Raw genomic sequence first — 19,607 nt, 5'->3', positions numbered from 1 at the left:
ATGTAAAAACTACACAAGCACCTCCCTGAAAATCTAAATAGCTTTTGTGATTGGCCTGTTTTTAAAGGATTAGTAAGATAATCAATTATTATTATTATTGCCCCAATATGAGGAGTAATAGTCATATCTGACAAATATATTTGCCTGTAAACAAATACCCAAATAACCGTAACAAAGAGAGAGAACCCAGGAAGGGGCATTGTATACGTTCCCATCCCGGCTGGCACTGCGTGAAACGCCGAGCCGTGACCACAGCAACACGGACGAGTCGGCTGTACGAAGATTCGTTTATTTATTTATGGCCTGCTTCTAGAAAAGATGCTTGGTCTGTTTTCTCAGGCTGTCGCGTCACCACTGAGGTTTTTATTTTAAATCAGATTGATTTCTTTTCTAGTAACCAACGGGAGTTACTCTCACATGGATGAGGAAGAGGACGGGCTGCTGTATGGACACGACGCTGATTTCAGCAGCTCCAATCAAAACTCTTATCTCCAGGAAAGGTGAGTATTTGTCTTCTTCAGAGGTTTTTACAGACTTACTCTTTATCCGCGTGTTGGTGTCACCATCACAAAAACATTCGCTGAACTGTTGCTCACATTATTATCTTTTAGCCGTTCCTAAAAAATAACATTATTGAGCATCTTGTGCTCCATTGCACTGTTTCCTCCTTAATGTAAGATCATTGCTCCTAACGCCGCTGCAGTTATAATAATCGACGTGCGAATGTTGTCTGCACGAGGGTCAAACAACATAAAACGATTCCCTCCTGTGTTATTAGAACAACACAGGATGCAACTTCCACACAAATAAAATCAGGGCTCTGTTTGCCTTGTGTTTCATTTGTTTAAGGGAAAAGCCTCACGTCTCCAGCCCGGCTCAGCCCCAGTCTCCCACCCAGAACCAGAACCAGTGGCAGATCCAGCACGTCAAAGCCTCGAAGAGCATGGACCTGGGTACGACTCAGAACCAGCATCACACTGGTGGGGACATGATCTTTCCTCGTTGTGCGCTCTGCATGGTGGCTGCGTGCATCCTCACATACATTTAAATATTCCTGCTGCATGACTGCTGCACCACCGGCATGCTCTCCACAGCCGCATGCAGACTGACACCTGTCCCACTGCATGCAGGTGGGACCTCTGCAGAGTCACTGGCTGCAGCTTTGTGTTTGTCTTGTGTGCTTAATTACATCCTGTACTAAACAGAATCAGGTTCATGTTAAAGACTACGCCGTATATGCTTTTACATTTCGGGGCCTTGGACTGAGAATAGTGTGATTTGGCTTCTAGGAGTGTGAAGCTGCAGCATCTTTGTGGTTGACCTGTGAACATCCGAGACTTCCAAACTTAAGAAAGCGAGAAACAAAGTGCTAACGCGATGCAGGCTTTAGCTGCAGCTTCATTATGTTTTTTTGTTCATGCAAACAGTGTGAGGAAGGTGATGCTGTGAGCTCACATCTCGGTCACCTGTTGCTCTCTGATTCGAGGGTGTGGAGACATTTCAGCGACTGTTTAAAGTCAGCCGTGGAGATGCTGCGTCCGTGTGCGTGCTTACGCCTGTGCTTGTGCATACATCAGTGTAATGTGACAGCGGATGCAGCAGCACAACAAAAGCATATTGTTTCAAATGTCACTTCCCTCAGTCCTCCTCCTTCAGATATGTGTGTGTGTGTGTGTGTGTGTGCGTGTGTGTGTGTGCGTGTGTGTGTGTGTGTGTGTGTGTGCGTGTGTGTGTGTGTGTGTGTGTGTGTGAATGAGACAAAGCAGAAGACTACTTGAGCTGCTCAGACGTCTGTTTCTACACGAGTAACAGACTGATGGTATGCACCACATGCCTGTACATCGCCTCCTTTGTGTTTTTGCAGCCTCGATCTTCATTAAATGCACGACAAATAAATAAGGATTTATTAACCGATTGCTTGAATGGCATGTTTTCATTGCCAAACCATCAGGCAGCCACAATAACATCATATTAAGAAACGCCTCCGTTTTTTCCTGTACTGACAGCAAAAGAGCAAAATTCAGCTTCGCACAGAAGTGCTGCAGAGGGGAGGACCTTATATGTTTGGGATAAATGTTATCCCTCTTGGCTGGCCTGAAGTTCTGCTTGATCCCTCTCTGTTATGTTGCTATTCCCAGCATGCCCTGGGTCTCTGTAAAGTCCAGAAGAACATATTGCTCACACGTCACAAACAAGGCGAGAGCGCTGAAGCTGAGAAGATTGACATGGAAGAAAAATGGGCTAATTTTGGTGACACGTTATAATCTGGCTGTGACTCAGGGTGTAATGGAATTCATTAGGTATTATATTTACCTACAAATACTTAAAGATATTAGAATTAAGAAGTAAAGTATAAGTACTCAGTTTCCCTCTGGGACCAATAAAGTCTCTCTGATTCTGACGTAAGTTGATGCAACTTCCAGTTATTTTACAGGAAGTTTGTCCTGGCTCCGTCGTTATAAGGTCAGGGAGGCCTGGGAATTATTTTTGGTAGAGGAGCAGACACCATATCACACTTACTTTGCTAAAATAAAAGGTCGGTTCAGTAATAAAACATCCGTCATGCATATCAATGCTGTGAATATTAAATAAAGATGTAAAAATTCAAGGTTAATCCATCCATAACATGACCCCCTCCCTGCAAACTTCACCCTATTTACAGATTCAGATGGAAGATTTTGTTTTGTTTTTATGCAAAAATACCAAGAAATGTGCTGAGATTTACTTACAGTGTGATTATTTCTTCGTTTCCTGTCAAATCCTGAATTTTCACCCTGTTGTAAGAGTTCGTAGGTAAATATAATCACATTGTAACTCATGTAATAGAGGGGAATTACTGCCTTAGTCGTGTCGGCCTCATCTTTTGGTGATGGTTTCTGTGATAGCGCTTCGGGTGAGCTTCAGTGGTTTTGTAAAAGTTTATAAGCTGCGGCAGAAAAGCCGCATTTGTTATCGCACCAAACACAAACGGAGTCATAACCGCAGCCCAATATTAACCACAACCGCCTCGCCAGTTTACTCAGCTCTGCTAATTTGAGCATCAATTAGCAAACATGTCTCTGTCAGCACACGTGCCTTTGCATCGCCGTATGCAAATCAGGTTTCTCTCATTAGTACTGTAAGTAAAGTCTCAGGATCATATCGAGACGCGCGTGAGGATGGATTCCTGTTACGGAGCTCAAAAGGAGACGAATCGCGTGCACGGACACGCGCAAACGTCACCATGGCGATGAAAGATTTTTCACTTTGTATGCAATCATAGCTGGACGTGAAAAAAGTTTCTAGCTGAATTCTTTTTTAACTTTATTTATTAGAGGCGCTTTCAGCTTGGCACTATTTAATTAAAGTGATATTTCAAAATCAGGCAGTTTTGGATGTTTTATGGCTGCTGCAGCGCCTCGGCTAGATTTAAGTGTTCATTTGCAGGCGATTGTTAGGAAAGCTGAATGTATGTGAGTGCAGCAGGGCAGCTTAAGACTGACGCAGGAAGTGTTTGCTGACGAAGCCTCTGAATGCTGCTCACTGAAGACTGCGTGGTTAGAGACGCTCAGGGGTCAGCGAATAATCCCGTCATTACACTTTTGCTCTTTTCACAACCTGTAAATGTAGTTTCATGTAAATAGTTCATGCAGTTGTGTTAATAAGTGCCACGAATGTGCTTTAGTGAGAGCTCATTATCTTCTTTCATATAACGACCACGTTCCCGTTAGGATCCGACTTCATGCTTCTGTGTGTTTATATAAAAAAAGAGCAGGACGCAGTTTTCATCGATTAATTGGTGGGGCACTTTTATTTAATTTGTCCTGATTTCATTTTTCAGTCCAATTAAAAACTGAAGAATTATTTAAGATCAGTTGCAAATGATGAACGCCTCCCTCGCTCACCGCCGTCCCTGTCGCTCCACCTCTGACACCTTTCCTTCTCTGTGCAGGAAACTTTGTTGGCTTTCGCTCGCATCCTTTTCCCTGTGAATTCAACCAAAACTTCATTTCTTCAGCTTCGAAGGCTGAATTTGAGTTTTATAATCATTATAAAAGTAGGCGACCGGCCTCCTGTGTGTGTGGTAACACAACACCGTGTGCATCACATGCGTGATCCCCCCGCTGCCGGGGAATGCGGTGCAGATCGTGTCAGAGGCAGGCAGTTTGGCGGCACGCTTCAGGCTTGGTTTTCATTAGAAAACTATTTGCTCAGAGAAGCCGTGTCACTGTGTTTGATGCAGCTCTGCTCATCAGCTTCTTGGCTTCAGAATAGAGGGAGAAAAAGCAAGAGGGGGACCGAGACGGAGGCAGAAAGCGTAGGACGAATTAACAGCGAGAATGTTGATCAAAGGAGGGAAAGAAAGAGGAGCGACGGGCTGGATGGACGGGGTGTAACTGAAGAGAAAAGAAAACAGTGAAGTCGAGACACGAGCGGCAAAAGGGCAGAAGGTGAAGGGACACATGGGGGTCAGAGGGAAGAAGACAGAAAGGGAGGGGAGATGACAAATGAAGTGAGAGCAAGGGAGGAAGGGAAATGACTTAGCAGTAGCAGCGAAGCCAACCCGACATCACAGGAAGCAGAGCGGCTGTCCCGCCGTCGTGTAAAATGAGACAGAAAACACAATATTGGTTTAAAGAGCGACGGTGAGAGCAAAGAGCGGCAACGTCAGAAAGTAGAAGTCCAGTAAAAACAAGCATTTTGGCGAGACAGGTGTGTTTGTATGTTAACATCAGTTTCTTGTGTTTCAGTGGCAGATGAGAACAATGTTGGATCCCTGGCCAGAAGCAATGCAGGTGAGCCAAACTCCCAAACACTCCTGTATGATCCGTGTCGCACACATGCAACACATTTCAGAAACAGTAAATGAGAAACTGCGGTGTAAACACATACATGCTGGACACGTTGAAGGTTTCTCTGGAGACAAATGGAAACAAAATTTGCAAACGAACCAAGAAAGAAGAGCGAGGCCTCACCTCACAGACGAGACCGCTCCTGAGGATAGGAGAGAAGGATGTAAGGGAGGACGCAGTCGTCTAATAGGAAAGCTGAAGTGCGGGCGGGCAGAGATGCACGATGCTTCAAAAGCTTTCACCACAGCGGCCGACGAGCGTGTTTTTAAAAGTTTTCATCGGAAACTTTTCTCTTTCTCTTGCCTTGAAGTCTCCAGCATTACGTTTGCGGCCTCTTCAGCATTAAGAGCACTCGCCGTTGCACTCTGAGTCTGCCTTTATCCTCCTCACTCAGTCCAGCACTTCTCCCACTTCATACGTGCTGGTACAGACTTTCATTTGTTAGCTCCATAACAATAAGCATGAAAGACAAGTTATGGAAACAGAGATTTAACTGTAATTTTATTAGATTTGGACCATAATGAGATAAAGATGCCGTGTCTGTTCCTCTTTCCATCATTCTGGTAAAATGATGAGGAAAACACACTTTTCCCTTCGGTTTCTCGTCTTTGGTTTGGAGCTGAGCGAGTGCCGGATCCAGAAAATGTGAGTAAGGCAGACGAGGAAAGAGGGCGTGATGAGGACTGAACGTAAAAATGCAAAGGTGTGGACTAAAGTCCCAAACAAAGCTCTGTCAGCTTAAATCAACAGTGTTGATGATTGTGGACTGTTACCAGGAGGGAAGACTGGAGTGTTAGTAATGGTGTTTATATTCTGGTACTCGCTGACTACGACTGACAGATTGTAATTCAGGATTAAACTGTGGCCAGATTTACTTGTTTGTGCTCGGTCAGTCTGTATTTTCTTCGCTCTGCTGCACTGCCGGCTGCTGCCAGTTTTGAAGGTCCTGCAGGATAATAATAATAACAATAATGATGATAATGCGTGCTCTGCCCGGTAACTCAGGGATGTTTTCTTTACTGGACTCCTGGATATCTGACATGTCGTATACCTCACCTCATGGTTTCAGGCCTGTTGAATGTCCAGTAAAGACACTCGGACACTTTATCTGGTTGGTTTCCAGATTATTTTCCTGGCCCGTTTACACATTCCCCGTACCTGTTGCCTGTCAGCGTGTTTATAAGGCTGCACAGCCCAGAGAGCTGTTAAAGAGAGTGTGTGCCTGGCAAGCGCGACAGCCCACTTTCCTCTTCTTTAATCCAGTTTATAACTGAAATGCTTCCAGCAGCTCCACGATAGGCTGTCAGGACAGCTGCACGGACTTCGGAGGAGGGAGAGCGTGGAGTGGGATGGGGTGGGGTCCTGGGAAATGAGCAGTTTAAAGACAATGACTTCTGGGAATGTTGTTTACACTTCCAGCGATGTTCTTTCCCTCCACAAAGCCAAAGAAATCTCCGGACAACGACATCACACGTTCACCCACACACACGCGTGAAAGCTGTCGCCGTCGTGGTGATAGTATTGTGATGGAAAGTCCCCATCATCCTGTGGAAAATGTGAACTTCATGTTATATTATAGTTCTGCTGAATTTGAGAGGCAAAGCGATGGAAATAGGCGAGCGCGTTACAGACCGTGCGTGTGCATGCATGGAAACTTTCCCTTTAAAAGTGAGTGCGTGCACGTCTTTGTGGCTAAATGAAAATCCCACGTGTGGAGGCTGCAGATGAGCGAACGGTCTTCAGGAAAATTTTCAGAAATTCTTGCGATAAATAAACACAGAAAAGCCCCGCTTTCACATTCTGACAAATCGTGTCGGGGTTTGTGGTCAGACGTGTTTGACGTCTTTGTGGCGGCATTGAGAAATAGGAGCTCCGTCATTCTGGTAATGAATCAAACGAGCTGTGGAAGAGGAAACGCCGACAGAAGAGATGCTCCCAAGTAAAGTCCACGAAGATTACTTGAGTCATTATTGGCTGCACTTGCATAATCAGAGCACATTAGCTCGTATGGTTCAGTAGTGCAGACTCATCCTTTAACCGCTGTGAGAAGGACGACGGAGTCAAACACACAAACTGCTGACGGGACGTAAGCGGTTGCAGCTGTGCTCCGAGCCTCGGGTGATGAAGGCGGCCTCGAGCTGTGTTTGTGAGCCTGCCTGCAACAGTGCACGAGAGCTGTTTCCATGTGAAAGTCAATTGTGGGGAATAAACAAGCTCCAGAATCGAGAACATTTCCATCCACGCGCACAAACGCCCTCAGTTGTTTCTCGAATATGCGCGAGTCCTTAATACAGATGCTTCCTTAAGAAGTGGGAAAGAAAAGGTCTCGTGTGTTTATACTCACTCGTGTGAGGGTTTTTTTCGCCTGCAGCAAACATGTCTTAAACTGCCAAATTTCTTGTATGCCTTTGTTGCAGTTTTATGTCTTTGTATTGCCGAGTTTTGCTTCCTCCACCCACCAGCAGCCCTCGCTCACTCACTTTCTTGCCAACGCCATTCAGGCTTAGAGGCTGGCAAACAGGCAGAGGAGCTTAGGACGGACAGCATCTCTCTGAAAGTGTGTGTGTGTCGGGGGCCAGAGTGATGCTGAGGGACCCCGGTGCAGTCCATTGTCTGAATCGCTCCCCGGTGAAACTTTGACTTTGACAGCAGTCGCACGCTGACAACACTTTGCCAATTTGCGTCTTCAGAGAGCCGCATCTCTCTGGATCCCCTTCTGTCTCCTTTGTCTCTTCCTTCCTCTCTTCCTTCCTTTGTTTCCAGTCTCTCTGGCTCTCCCAGACTTTGCTTTGGATTTAACCTGAAAGCCACCTTGTTAGGCTGATGTGGATTGATGGATTAATTTGTCGCAGGGAGAGCAGCTCAATTTGTGTCTCGTGTCAGCGTGGCTGCGTGCACGCGTGCAGATCGCGCTCGATGCCGCCTCGCATTAGCTCCTACCGGCTGTTATTAGAAGCAGTGACTGCTTTTCCATCATTCTGTGTTTTAACTGTCTTTGTGCGCACCCTTGGCTCTGCGCCCGTATACCTAATGACCTTTGACCCCTCTCCGTCTCCCCCAGTAAGCCAATAAAGGTAAGCAGTAATCGGGAGATGGTCAGAGCTGTCGCTTCTCGCTGGTTTGGCCATTCGTCCTTTCCAGGCTTTACAGGATGATAGCCGACGTGTGCTGCGCTGATGTTGTATGATGCATGAGACGCTGCACGTCGAGGTGGAGGCCAATGTTTAAGATTTCCATCTTTTAGCAAACCGAAGCGAGAATCCATGAGCCTCCACAGCTCGTGCATTAATGAGTGAAAAATAGATTCTCTTCTCCAAACAGCTCGTGCACATGGATCTCAGATGAAGGAGTCATTATCCTGCAGAAACGACACATTAGCTCTTGTTGGCAGCGAGGCCGGCGACCATCTGGTTTTTGGGGCGGCGCTCGTGGAAGTCCTCCATGCTACATATTTGCATTATCGTTTCTTTCGGTCAATTATTATAGCGTCGCCTTTCAGTCCAGCTGCATCTGCGTTAAGCTCTGTGGGAATCTGAAATAAATACTGAGACGTGAGATTGACGATGATGTCACGTGTTTGTACGGCTTACGATGCCCGTTCAATTATTACGGGCCCTGCGGGATCGGAAAACCTCGTTTCGTCGGCCGGGATCTGTGAACTGCTCTGCACACATGTAATAAACAGGAAACGGTTGCTTACACAAACCAGACTGTTTCACACACACACACTCTTAGAGAGACTTCGTGTAGCCTGCACACCTCACCCTTTAGATCATTTTATTTTGAGGAGGAATTTTGTGTGTGTCTTCTCTAACGCGCATGCCGGGGCCGGGTGGTATTTGTGCTGTGATGTAATGCTTTTCTCCCCCCGATGGGACAGTGGGGGAAGCTGGATATTGTCTTTTTCCATGGAAAAGTGGAGCACGGAAATGGAGCTGCATTTCCTTATTGGAGCGTCCAAAGAGTGCTTGGGTTCATCAGAAGTTGGGGCTGTTGTTGGGTCTGCTGGCTTTGTTGCCGCTGCCTGCTGCTAAGCTGCTCCTTAGTGTAATTTTGACTTTGAAAGTAGCCCACTGCCTTCCTGCCAACAAAATAGCCTTGGGATAGCTTGGCATTCTCTGTCTTTGTGCTCTGTTTTTAATTTTTTATTTATATATTTTTTGTTTTTCCTCTCTCTCTCCCGTTGTCACTTCCATCCTTCCTCTTTCATTCCCAGGCCTGCTGTCTTTGTTTCTTTCTTCTTTTCTCCTCTGTTTTTCTCTGCCAACCCCCACCTTCCTCCTCCTCCTCTGCCTCCAACCATTTTGATATTCTTGTCTTACTTTTGATCCCCCCCCACACACCCCCTCGCTCTCTCTCACTCTCTAAAAGCAGCTTAATTCTATCATCTTACAGTTGGACAGCAGTAATTACATTTATGACACAAATCCTGCTACTCAAAGCAAAAAATGTTTGTGAGAGCTTGTGTGTGTGTTAGCTATATATCTTTATAAGTGATTGTGTGTGTGTGTGTGTGTGTGTGTGTGTGTGTGTGTGTGTGTTCCCTGATTACCCAGCCAAACACCACAAAGCTATTTATAAAACTTCAGCTCATCCAACTACCGAGTGTTTTGCAAACAGCTTTTGGACTCGGAGGTCAGCCTGTGTTTTATTAGCTTCCTTGTTCCTGTTTTGCTTTTTGAATTTTAGCAAATAACACACGCTTTATTATATATATGCAGTTAAGTCCATACATATTAGGACAGCAGCAGCATTTTTGTAGTCTTGTCTCTGTCCAGTCACTTCAGGACGTTTTCTCGTTGTTTCATTGTTTAAACGCAGACGTGATCTGGAGCTGATCAGGTTGCTGGAACTTTCAGGATGAGGTCCAAAGAGGTGTTGATGCAAATGAACGAGGCCACCATCAACCTGAAAAAACACAATAAAAAAGTGGAAAAATCAACAATCTGCTACATACTTAAGCATCACCATCAAGTTTAATTGATCTCAATTCAATTCAGTTTTATTTACACGGCGCCAAATCACAACAACAGTCGCCTCAAGGTGCTTTATATTGGAAGGTAGACCCTACAATTATACATACAGAGAAAAACCCAACAATCATACGACCCCCTACGAGCAGCACTTTGGCAACAGTGGGAAGGAAGCCTGATCTTGAAAGTAGAGATAGTGTCTGTCTCCTGAATCCAAACTGGAAGCTGGTTCCACAGAAGAGGGGCCTGAAAACTGAAGGCTGTGCCTCCCATTCTACTTTTAAATACTCTAGGAACAACAAGTAGGCCTGCAGAGCGAGAGCGAAGTGCTCTAATAGGGTGATATGGTACTACAAGGTCATTAAGATCAGATGGGGCCTGATTATTTAAGACCTTGTATGTGAGGAGCAGGATTTTGAATTCTGGATTTAACAGGAAGCCAAAACAGGAGAAATCTGCTCTCTCTTTCTAGTCCCTGTCAGGACTCTTGCTGCAGCATTTTGGATTAGCTGAAGGCTTTTCAGGGAGTTTTTAGGACTTCCTGATAATAATGAATTACAGTCGTCCAGCCTGGAAGTAATAAATGCATGAACTAGTTTTTCAGCGTCACTCTGAGACAGGATATTTCTAACTTTAGAGATAACTATAACATCTAGTCCTTTTACTGCATCTACTTAAAGTTATCAGGTGAAAGTGGTGCATGGGGGGTTTCTTCTATCACGCAGCAGCTCAACAACTGAAAACTTGTATTTAAAATGATTTTGTTTGTTTGTTTTTCTTTGTTTAAAGGCAGAGTACACGTAGCTTCAGCCCGTTAGCCGCAGCACACGGTCCTGTTGAGCTTCTGGAAGTCATAAACTATGTAATCATACTGTCAAAACAAATATAGATGCTTCTGTGGCAGCGTTACAGTTACACAGCTAACACCCTGTCATACTCCACGGCATATATGAAAATGCAAATCAAGAAAAACGAGTCACCCGATGTAAATAAGATTTGGGAGTTCAGCAGGGACTAATGAGCTGAGACGGTAAATCATGTGCTAAATGCTAACAGCACATAAAACTTTTCATAGTTTCGGTGTCGTAACAAAAGGTTGTTGGACCACAGCTGGAAGGGAACTGGTCTGTCTGCAGAGTAGACACTGACTGGGTCATATTTGCTTTTCTTAAACTGGTTCTAGTGGTTTTTTGTAGTTCACAAGGAAAAGCATGTTTTGCTGATGGCTCACGTAAATCTAGTGTTTCTCATTAAAAAAGTAAACCTGAAAGAATTTAATTTGAGTTTCAGTCTCAGTTTTATGACTTTTGTTGGAACATTGTTGTTTAATTGTTTCATCGGTTCAGCTGTTCGGCTGTCGCTCCTGGGTTGATCCAGTCTGGAGTAATCACCTGGCGCTGTGGTGATTCAGTGTGCCTCTGAATGTCATGTGGGCAGTGTTTATGGATGTGAGTCTGACATGTTGTGGCCTTTGCCCGTCTCCTCTCTGAGCGGACCACTTACATTATGCATGTGCACACGTTCATTGTGAGTTATTACTCGTTGTGTGTTTGTGTGCGTTTGGTTAATGGTTGTTTAAATAGATGTGGAAGTCGCCTCCTCAGTCCTCGGTCATCTCCTGTGCAGTGAGCACGCGCGTGTGCACGCACGCACAAACAGCAGCAGCGTGTATAGGGAATCATTAGCTAAAGTGATGCAAGTTTAGCTATCATGAATCACAGTGGCATCATATCGACAGGCCACGGCCAGCAAGGAATCCGAAGTGTGTGTGTGTGTGTGTGTGTGTGTGTGTGTGTGTGCATGTAAGGATTACCAGTATTTTGAGCTGGCAGCTAGCCCAGCCTTCCTCCCTTCTTCCTCATTTTTCTCTGTCCTCCTCTCTGCCACCGGGGTTTCCCATGATGATATCCTCTGGAGGAAACTTAATTTGCTCCCTCCCAGTCATCTTTCCTCCTCCCCATCTTGTGTCTTCTCTGTTTTAGGTGGCACAGAGTGACACTTGCATTACCTCTTCTCCCTCTTTTGTTTAATAAACAGCAATCCTCTGAAGCGGTGGAGACATCACAGCGGGGCCCGAGGCTGAACCCGGTCCGGATGCTTTTAACTTGGGTTTGTGCAGCACATAGCAGCAGTTGCTAGGTTGCCTGCAAAACGCCAAGAGTGCAAGCTTTGCTGTTTCTCCAAATGTAGACTTTGTGTGCTTGAAACGTGAGGCTCTAACACACATCCGATGTCTCTCTCCCTCCTATGAATACTTGTCTTCTCATCCATCGTTCTCCTCTTCATCATGCTTCCTGCTAGATCCCTCCCTCCCTCAGTAATATCTCTCACAGCATACTCGTGATGATGGATGGAGATCTCGGGACGGTGAAGCAGACTTCCCATCCATCACAGACTCAACAACAGGATAGTTAACTGCATCGCTTTTTTTATTGGCACTTCTCTCTGGAGTTCAGCCGTAGCCTGGCGGGTCTGGCTTTGGTCCTCGTGTCTCCTTCAGGGTTTTAATCTGATCACAGAAAGGTGCAGCAGCGATAAAGCTTTTTTCGATCACCACACCTGGGCGAAGGTGTCTCTTTCCTACCGTATATGTGCAGGTCGGGTGTTCTGTGGCACTGAAACCAGGAGCAGAGCGACAGTACCTACATCGCGGACGTGCAGCGAAACTCTTCAGATTTGGCACCAAAGTTTAAAGATGATCTAATCAGAATTTGCCGATCAAAATTAAACATGTTTTTGGTCAGAAATTAAGATGTTTATTATCAGAAATTCTTCAGAGATGCTTTCTGACCCTTTCAACTTAATGCAGTAAAGCAAAGGGAGATGTGATACTTCAAACTAATCTAAGCTGTCTACTGGGGTTTCATATTCAAAACCACTGTGTGCTGCCAAGCCTGTAGCTTTCTGTGCTGTCAGTCTCACCTTCAGTGATCAAATGCAACCTGACTGACTGTCAGGAGGAGACACCTGCAACATGCTAATATTAGTTCCTTTTCCCCCCACAGCATCATCAAGCCCCGTGGAGCTCGGCCCCACCCTGGGCCTGAAGAAGTCCAGCTCCCTGGAGAGCCTCCAGACGGCCATGTCGGAGGTCAACAGAAAGAACGAACTCCTCCCGTTCCACCGCCCTCGCCCAAATATGGTGAGGGGAAGAGGCTGCAACGAGAGCTTCAGAGCAGCTATCGATAAATCCTACGACGGGCCGGCTGAAGATGATGACGGTAAGCGGGAGAGTGAGACGCGTGTCTGCGATAGGCTGACGATGCATTGTCATTCATTTGTCTACACATCACATGTTGCTGCGTTAGAACGTCAGATTTGTATCTGCAGCTCGGTCCGATTGGTGACATTTATCTTCACCACGTTCACGTGGAGTTTTCTAACGCAGTGATTGATGCCCGCTCGACTTACCGCCGTGCGCTAGGTGTTCCCCAATTACACTTTCTCAAGTAAAGTGTGACAGGGGCTTTGCAACAAGCACCTTATGCCTCCAAATATCAGCACATATTCAACTCCCAGCTGTGTTATTAGCAGCCAAGTCTTATCAGTCACCACCAGAGTAATGAGTCGGCTTGTTTCAGATCACTACACTCACACAGGATAGGACTAATAGGGCATTTCAACACACACACACACACACACCCACACACACACACACACACCGCGGCCACATCTGTCACTATCCTTCTAAATATTCAACACTCTCAGAGCTGCAGTTAATCGACAGAGAGCACTGAATCTGTCTTTCGTTGCTCTGCTGTGTGCTTCTCTTTGTCTGTTGTCGTCACTTTTTGCTTGGGTTTAAATCATGTAAATGCTTATCGAGCGCTGCCTGTGAGAGGTGAGTTTGCACTCTTTAGCCTGGACCTGCGTTTGTTAGAAAGGCAAACGCTGGTAATATTTTGACAGTCCAAACGAAGCAGTTAATGTGCAGCAGATGCATTGTGTGGGGTCCTGAGCTGAGTCCAGCTAATACCACAGGAGAACAGCGTGTCACAGTTTCTAATCTATTCACTTGTGATGAGTCGGTGCCTTTGAGGCCGTTCTTCAGCTGGGATGGATTACTCTCAATACTTTTTCTTATTTCTGTTTAATTTGGATCATTTCTTTATTTCTTTGGCGCAGAAAAGATGAAAAAATCCCGACTTTATGCTGACATGTGACGAGTCTCTGGCATCGACCTGCTTTGAAGCAAATATTCTGATTGTTGCTTCAACCTGTTGTTGTGATATTTGCACATTTTCTGAAACACTAAAATTCTGTGAACAAGCCTCACAGGAAAAATAAAAACCCACATATGTGCACAATTATCACAGCAACAAAAACTCTTTAGTGAGATCACGTCTGCTGCCATTGTGGATGCTGTGGGTCTGCAGCAACACAAACACACACGCACACTTCCATCCTCCCGGAAGACGGTCTTTGTAATTAATGCTGAAGTGAATACCCAAATAAAATTAAGCCCCATTTGAAGTCATAAATTTAGTTTGGTTAGCTTATGAAATCTGACAAGGAGTCTATAATTTCTGCGTGTTTGTGTGTTTGTGTTGCGTCTCAGACCTCCAGTCTGTCAAAGAACCAATGAGGCGTCACGGTTTACTCTGTGAAGAGCAAATCAACTCTCTGTAAAGCTGATAAGTGCACTGTGGAGAAAAATGTAAACTCTATCTGACACTTTGCACGAGTCGTTTTTATTTGTGCACATTGTTGCTTAATGCGTTTGTTTTTTTTGGCCTTGACCCTCTTTGTGACGTGCTGTGTGAGCACCAGGCTCAAACTTGTAGGTGAACGTGCAAGAAAACGACCGTGCAAACAGTTTGTACTCACACAGCGTCATCGGCTAAACGTGGAAAAGTCACCAGCATCACTGACTGACTGATTCAGATGTTTATGTTTTATTGAATTAAATCCAAAGTAGTTGTTTTTGCTACTTTGTTTCATCCTCCTTATATCGTTCTTCTCTTTTTTCCCCTCCAGATGATGGTACCGAGCCCAGTTCAGGTCGGGACACGCCTGCGAGTAGTTCCTCTCGGCAGGGAGTTGGTGACCAGGCCGAAGAAAAAGGCAAAAAAGAGAAGAAAAAGAAGGCAAAAACAAAGAAGAAAGAAAAGAGCAAGGTGAAGGGGAAAGAGAAGGAGAAGAAGAAGACCGAGGAGCCCGAGGAGACGGAAAAGAAGAGCAAGAAAATCGGCTTCGGCCTGCTGAGGTGAGGGATTTTAAAACGAGTGCTAGCATTAGCTTCACTTTATTGTGTCTTTGTAATAAAATACAAACTTTGAGCAGAGATGCACCACAGCAGACTAAAGATTCAGTTTAAACAGACGTTATAAAAGCCAGAAACCCTGCTGTCCCCACGGCCGACCACACGGCCGACCACACGGCCGACCACACGGCACATATCAAAGCTTTGAAATCATTTCTCACAGAGCGGTGATTTCCAAAACCAACATCAAAGCGTTTATTAGACCAACGTATTTGTTTTAACGTGTCACCGGCTTCAGTTTCACATTATTCACACCATCCAGACTTCAGTGGAAACGTGGTGGTGCTGGTCTGGCAGTCTGCTCCGCTTTGCTGAGCCTCACTCAGTGAAGTTTAGTGTGTTTGCTGAGACCAGAGTGGAATTTGTGTCTTTCTAATTTGCACTTTTAGATATCAGCGTTTTTTACTGTTTGCTGATCACTTTTTCGTCACCGATAAGCAGTCCTGAACTTTTCTGCTGCTGCTGGATGTTCTCTGTCCTCTCAGAGCCCACGAACCACCAGCTGCACAGGATCAGGTCAGCTTTTGTATCAATGCAAGGAGCAGAGTTCACTAGGCCGTCACCTTTTCTTTGTTTATCGTCAGAAAACCCGACGTGCATCATCAAATATGTTTACATCCCACCTGCGTTCGTACCGCGTCGGACAAAACATGAACACTGAGCTCTTTTTTTGTGCCTTCGTGCTGCAGGGCACAAAGACCGCTCTGAGACCGGTGCCCACATTTTCCTTAAGAGGCCTGAAATTTTCACTCAGAACTATTTTGTATGATTAAGACTGCACCTCTCAGCGTGACTATAACATACGTAGCATGAATGAGGCAAAGTGTTTCAGTGAACAATTTACTATACTTTCCACCTTCACTGCTGCCTACTATCAGTGTTTTTCCCCACTGTGGTTCTGAAGTGGGATTTCACATGACTATTACACAGATACAGATCTTCAGATAAACAGCAACGTGCAATTTGATCTGCAAAATAGAGCCGCAGCCTTTCAAAATACACTCACAAAAGCAGTCTGTGTGAACTGGGACACAGAAAAGCACTTCCAGATTTCAAAGTCCCATTTTATCACAATGATTGTATCTCCAAAATGCACGTTATTTAAAGTGTAATATTAGGCAGCTGGACTAATATGCACTAATTTTGTGTAATCGAATAGGTTTCATTCTTTTTCTTTGAAAGTTCTTTCACCTTTCCCCCGATCTCCCTTCAGCCGGCTTTGTTTCTCCCATTCTTGCACCATTTAATCTTTAGGAAATAAACCGTTATGATGCGGAGATAGAGCCCGTTTTATTGTGCTAAAATTCTATCTTTGTTATTCAGTGGACTGTGTAAACGGCTAATCTAAGCCTGTTAATAATTATGTCAGATGTTTTTTATTCTTCGCTAAGTGTGACTGAGTGTGAGGATGACTAACGGAGCGCTGTGTCCTGTGTGGTTTACCTTTACAGGAGCTACCTGTCTGCCTCCTCCTGTGTTTATCCTTAGTTCAGCTGAGCTGTGCTACGTTAATGCCGCCGTCCTCCAGCCCTCAAAACACAAAGAGACCTTGTAACACAGAACTAAGTTCCTGATAACTGAGCAGAGATGAGCAGCTCTGAGTTTGATGAAAAGTTGACCTTAATCAGCTTTGCGTGCGTTTTATTGTCAGCTGTGTTTGTCAGTAGTAAAACTGAAGGTCTGTGATTCACTCTGGTATTCCTCTGTTCTCTGGAGGGACTTTGTTGTTGAGTTTTCAGACTTTTCAAATTAAATATTGCGATATTTGAGGATTGTGAATAAAGCTGCAGTCCAAGATCAGATAACAGGAAGTGTGTGTGCGCAGAAAGTGAGAAAAAGGGTCCTTTTCTTTGTGTGTGTGAACTGATCTTCATCATAGCCTGAGCTCGTCTTCAGGAATAGTTCTCCGGGCTTCCTGAAGGACGTTCAGAGCTTTTCTTTCAGTGTTTCTGCCGCTCGTTCAGTTTCCTGTCGAGATGATCCCACGGTAGATTAATAACGTAGAGGTCCGGGCTGTGGGAAGGCCAATCCGTGACGGTTTTTGTTGTTTGTGTGTTGTTTACTGCACTGGCAGCGTGTTTGGAATCACTGTCATGCTGAAAAATGAAGCCGTTTCCAATCACATGCTTTCCAGATGCAAGAATCTAAATCTGATGGTACTTAAAAAAAATCTAAACAGCATTTGTTTGCAGAAATAAGTCAATCCTGCTCCCTGTAAGCTGCAGCATTTTATTATATTGTCACAAATATAATTGCTGCAAATGTCTTTGAAATATTTGATCGAAATATTAGTTTTGATGCTATCTTGCCCACTCTTAAGGGGGACAAACAATCTGTTTTTGCAACAGGCTGCTAGTAACAAAGTGGCCAACGATCCAGTTTAAGACTGGTTCTCTGTTTCGTGCAGAAACAACACTGGTTTCTCCCTCAAGGTGCCTTTTCATGCTTGAATGATTCACAGATCAGTGTTAAGTGGCTTAACAAAGAAACACCCAAAAAAAACATTCCTCCGAAAATGTTCAGGTACAACGACTGAAACCGATGAAAGCAAAGTAAACTCTGAAAGACCCTCAGAAAGTCTGGAAACTGTAGACCACCTAACAAAGAAAACTAGAGCACAGTGTACCTCGTCTGAAGCAAACGTAAAGAAATGAGGAGAGGATCAAGACTTTTGCACAGCACTGCATGTATCTAGAAGCCTGGTGAATCTTAGCTTTGGACTTGAGATGAATGATGTTGTTTAAACATGTTATCAAAATAACTGCTGATGACAAAACGTTTGATCATCATCACTTTTGTCTGAAATCAGCAGTGGAGGTCCAACAACAACAACATACTGACTGGGTCCTAAACTCCGTTACTTCAGGTCCCAAAGTCAAACGAACACTGCGGCATCACTGAGAGTTAAAAACTGTCTAAAACCTTTCATCTGTAATAAAATGATCAGTGTTGCTGCTTTACCAGGTGTAACAATTAAGTTTAACATCCAGGCATCCATGAAAACAGAATTTATTACATTTAACAGAGTTAGAAGTTAGCAGGAAGTTAGCTCGCTAGTTAGCTAAACATGATATAGCATGTTCTGACTGAGAGATTTCTGGAAAATTCAAACGTACAGCTCTGCTATCACTTCCAACATAAATGAAAACAGAAAACTAAACAGCAGTGACGTTTGTAGGGTTACTGAAGTTGGGCTAGCTGGTATATAATGACGTGCTACGTGATCGCTAGCGACACAGCTATGTTAGCCTAGCATAAACACAGTGAAGCTGGAGGATGAACGCTAACTTTTTTCGATAAAAGTTAACATGAGGGTTCCTGATGGTTAGGCACAAATGCAATCGCATGGCAGGATGCTGTAAAGGACCAAACTTCAGTCAGGAGAACAACTGAGATAATCCATCCACAATACGAGGTTAGTCATTCATATAAGATAAGATAACCTTTATTTGTCCCACATGTGGGAAATTTGTTTTGTTACAGCAGAAAGTGGACAGTGCAAAGTTACATAGCAAAAAGGCGTTTAATGTGCCTCATAATCCAGTGCGCCTTATGGTCCGAAAAATATGGTACATGTACTAGTATTTGATGACTTCAGATAAAATACACACTGCAAACAGAGCTAAGTAACGCAGTCATAAATCATGTTTATATAAATAGTTAAACGATGACAGAATGTACCTCCTTCTCTTTCCTTTTGTTGCTGGTTTTTGTGGGCACACCTCCATCACACATCACAGACTGAAGGATGTGGTTTTTCCACTTCCTTCGCTCCATCGCGTTTGTCTTTGTTTTAAGCGCCTCAGAGTTCAGCGACGGTTACAGCGATACCTTCTGCGTGTGTTCATCCTCTTCTCTGCCACTCTGTTTGATTACGGTTTGGACAGCCTACGCCGCACACCCGAGAACATCTCCAGTTTAATCTAAGCGAGCCTCCTCTCCGTCCATCCTTTCATCTAACCCCCGGCTCTCCCATCGCATCTCGCCACAAGTGCTTTAAAACCATATAATACACCCGAGGATATTTTTAGACCTTTCCCCTACACCTCCTCGCTCATCACTGTAAGAAGGTCTTGATTAGATCCCAGTGATAATCTCAACCTTTCTCTCCTTCTCCTCTTCCTTGCCATCTTTTGCAGCGACCACCCCCACCCCCTCTCTCCATTCCCACCCCGCTAATCTTTGCATCATTCCAATTTTTCCCTCTCCGTCTGCTCTCTCCAGCTCCCGCTCTCTATCTGCATTTGATTGCATGTAATGGTGGTAGACTGAGAAGGCAAATTGGTGCTATTCAGTACAGTTCAATCTGGGGCGAGCTGCTGATTTGTCATATTCATCTAAGGGCACCTTTGATTGGCCTAATGGTCTGGAGGAGAGGCAGTATGGGATAGTCTGCCTTACTGCAGCTCTCTGGTTGTACAGTAGTAAGTGTGCATGTTTGTTATAGACGGTTGGCACGTTTGAAACTTCAATTCAACTGCGTTACCTCGCTGATCGTGCACCGCCTCTGAAGACGCTTACTTTACTGGATTTTGTGAT

At 44.7% G+C, this 19,607-nt stretch overlaps 1 protein-coding gene across 1 annotated transcript in view; it reads left to right on the top strand.

Moving 5' to 3' along the window:
• LOC120731028 (partitioning defective 3 homolog B-like) overlaps positions 1-19,607 on the top strand; it is a 207,061-nt gene that overhangs the window by 104,958 nt on the left and 82,496 nt on the right. Inside the window, 5 exon segments of the mRNA XM_040027756.1 lie at positions 395-500; positions 850-953; positions 4,731-4,775; positions 12,811-13,026; positions 14,783-15,011. Of these exon segments, the coding sequence (XP_039883690.1) occupies positions 395-500; positions 850-953; positions 4,731-4,775; positions 12,811-13,026; positions 14,783-15,011 (700 nt within the window).

Source organism: Simochromis diagramma, unplaced genomic scaffold (genome assembly GCF_900408965.1).
Source record: "Simochromis diagramma unplaced genomic scaffold, fSimDia1.1 OVJJ01000343.1, whole genome shotgun sequence".
NCBI classification, from domain to species: Eukaryota; Metazoa; Chordata; class Actinopteri; order Cichliformes; family Cichlidae; genus Simochromis; species Simochromis diagramma.
The sequence above is the reverse complement of the archived record's forward strand: the minus strand, read 5'-3'. Positions and strand labels throughout refer to the sequence as shown.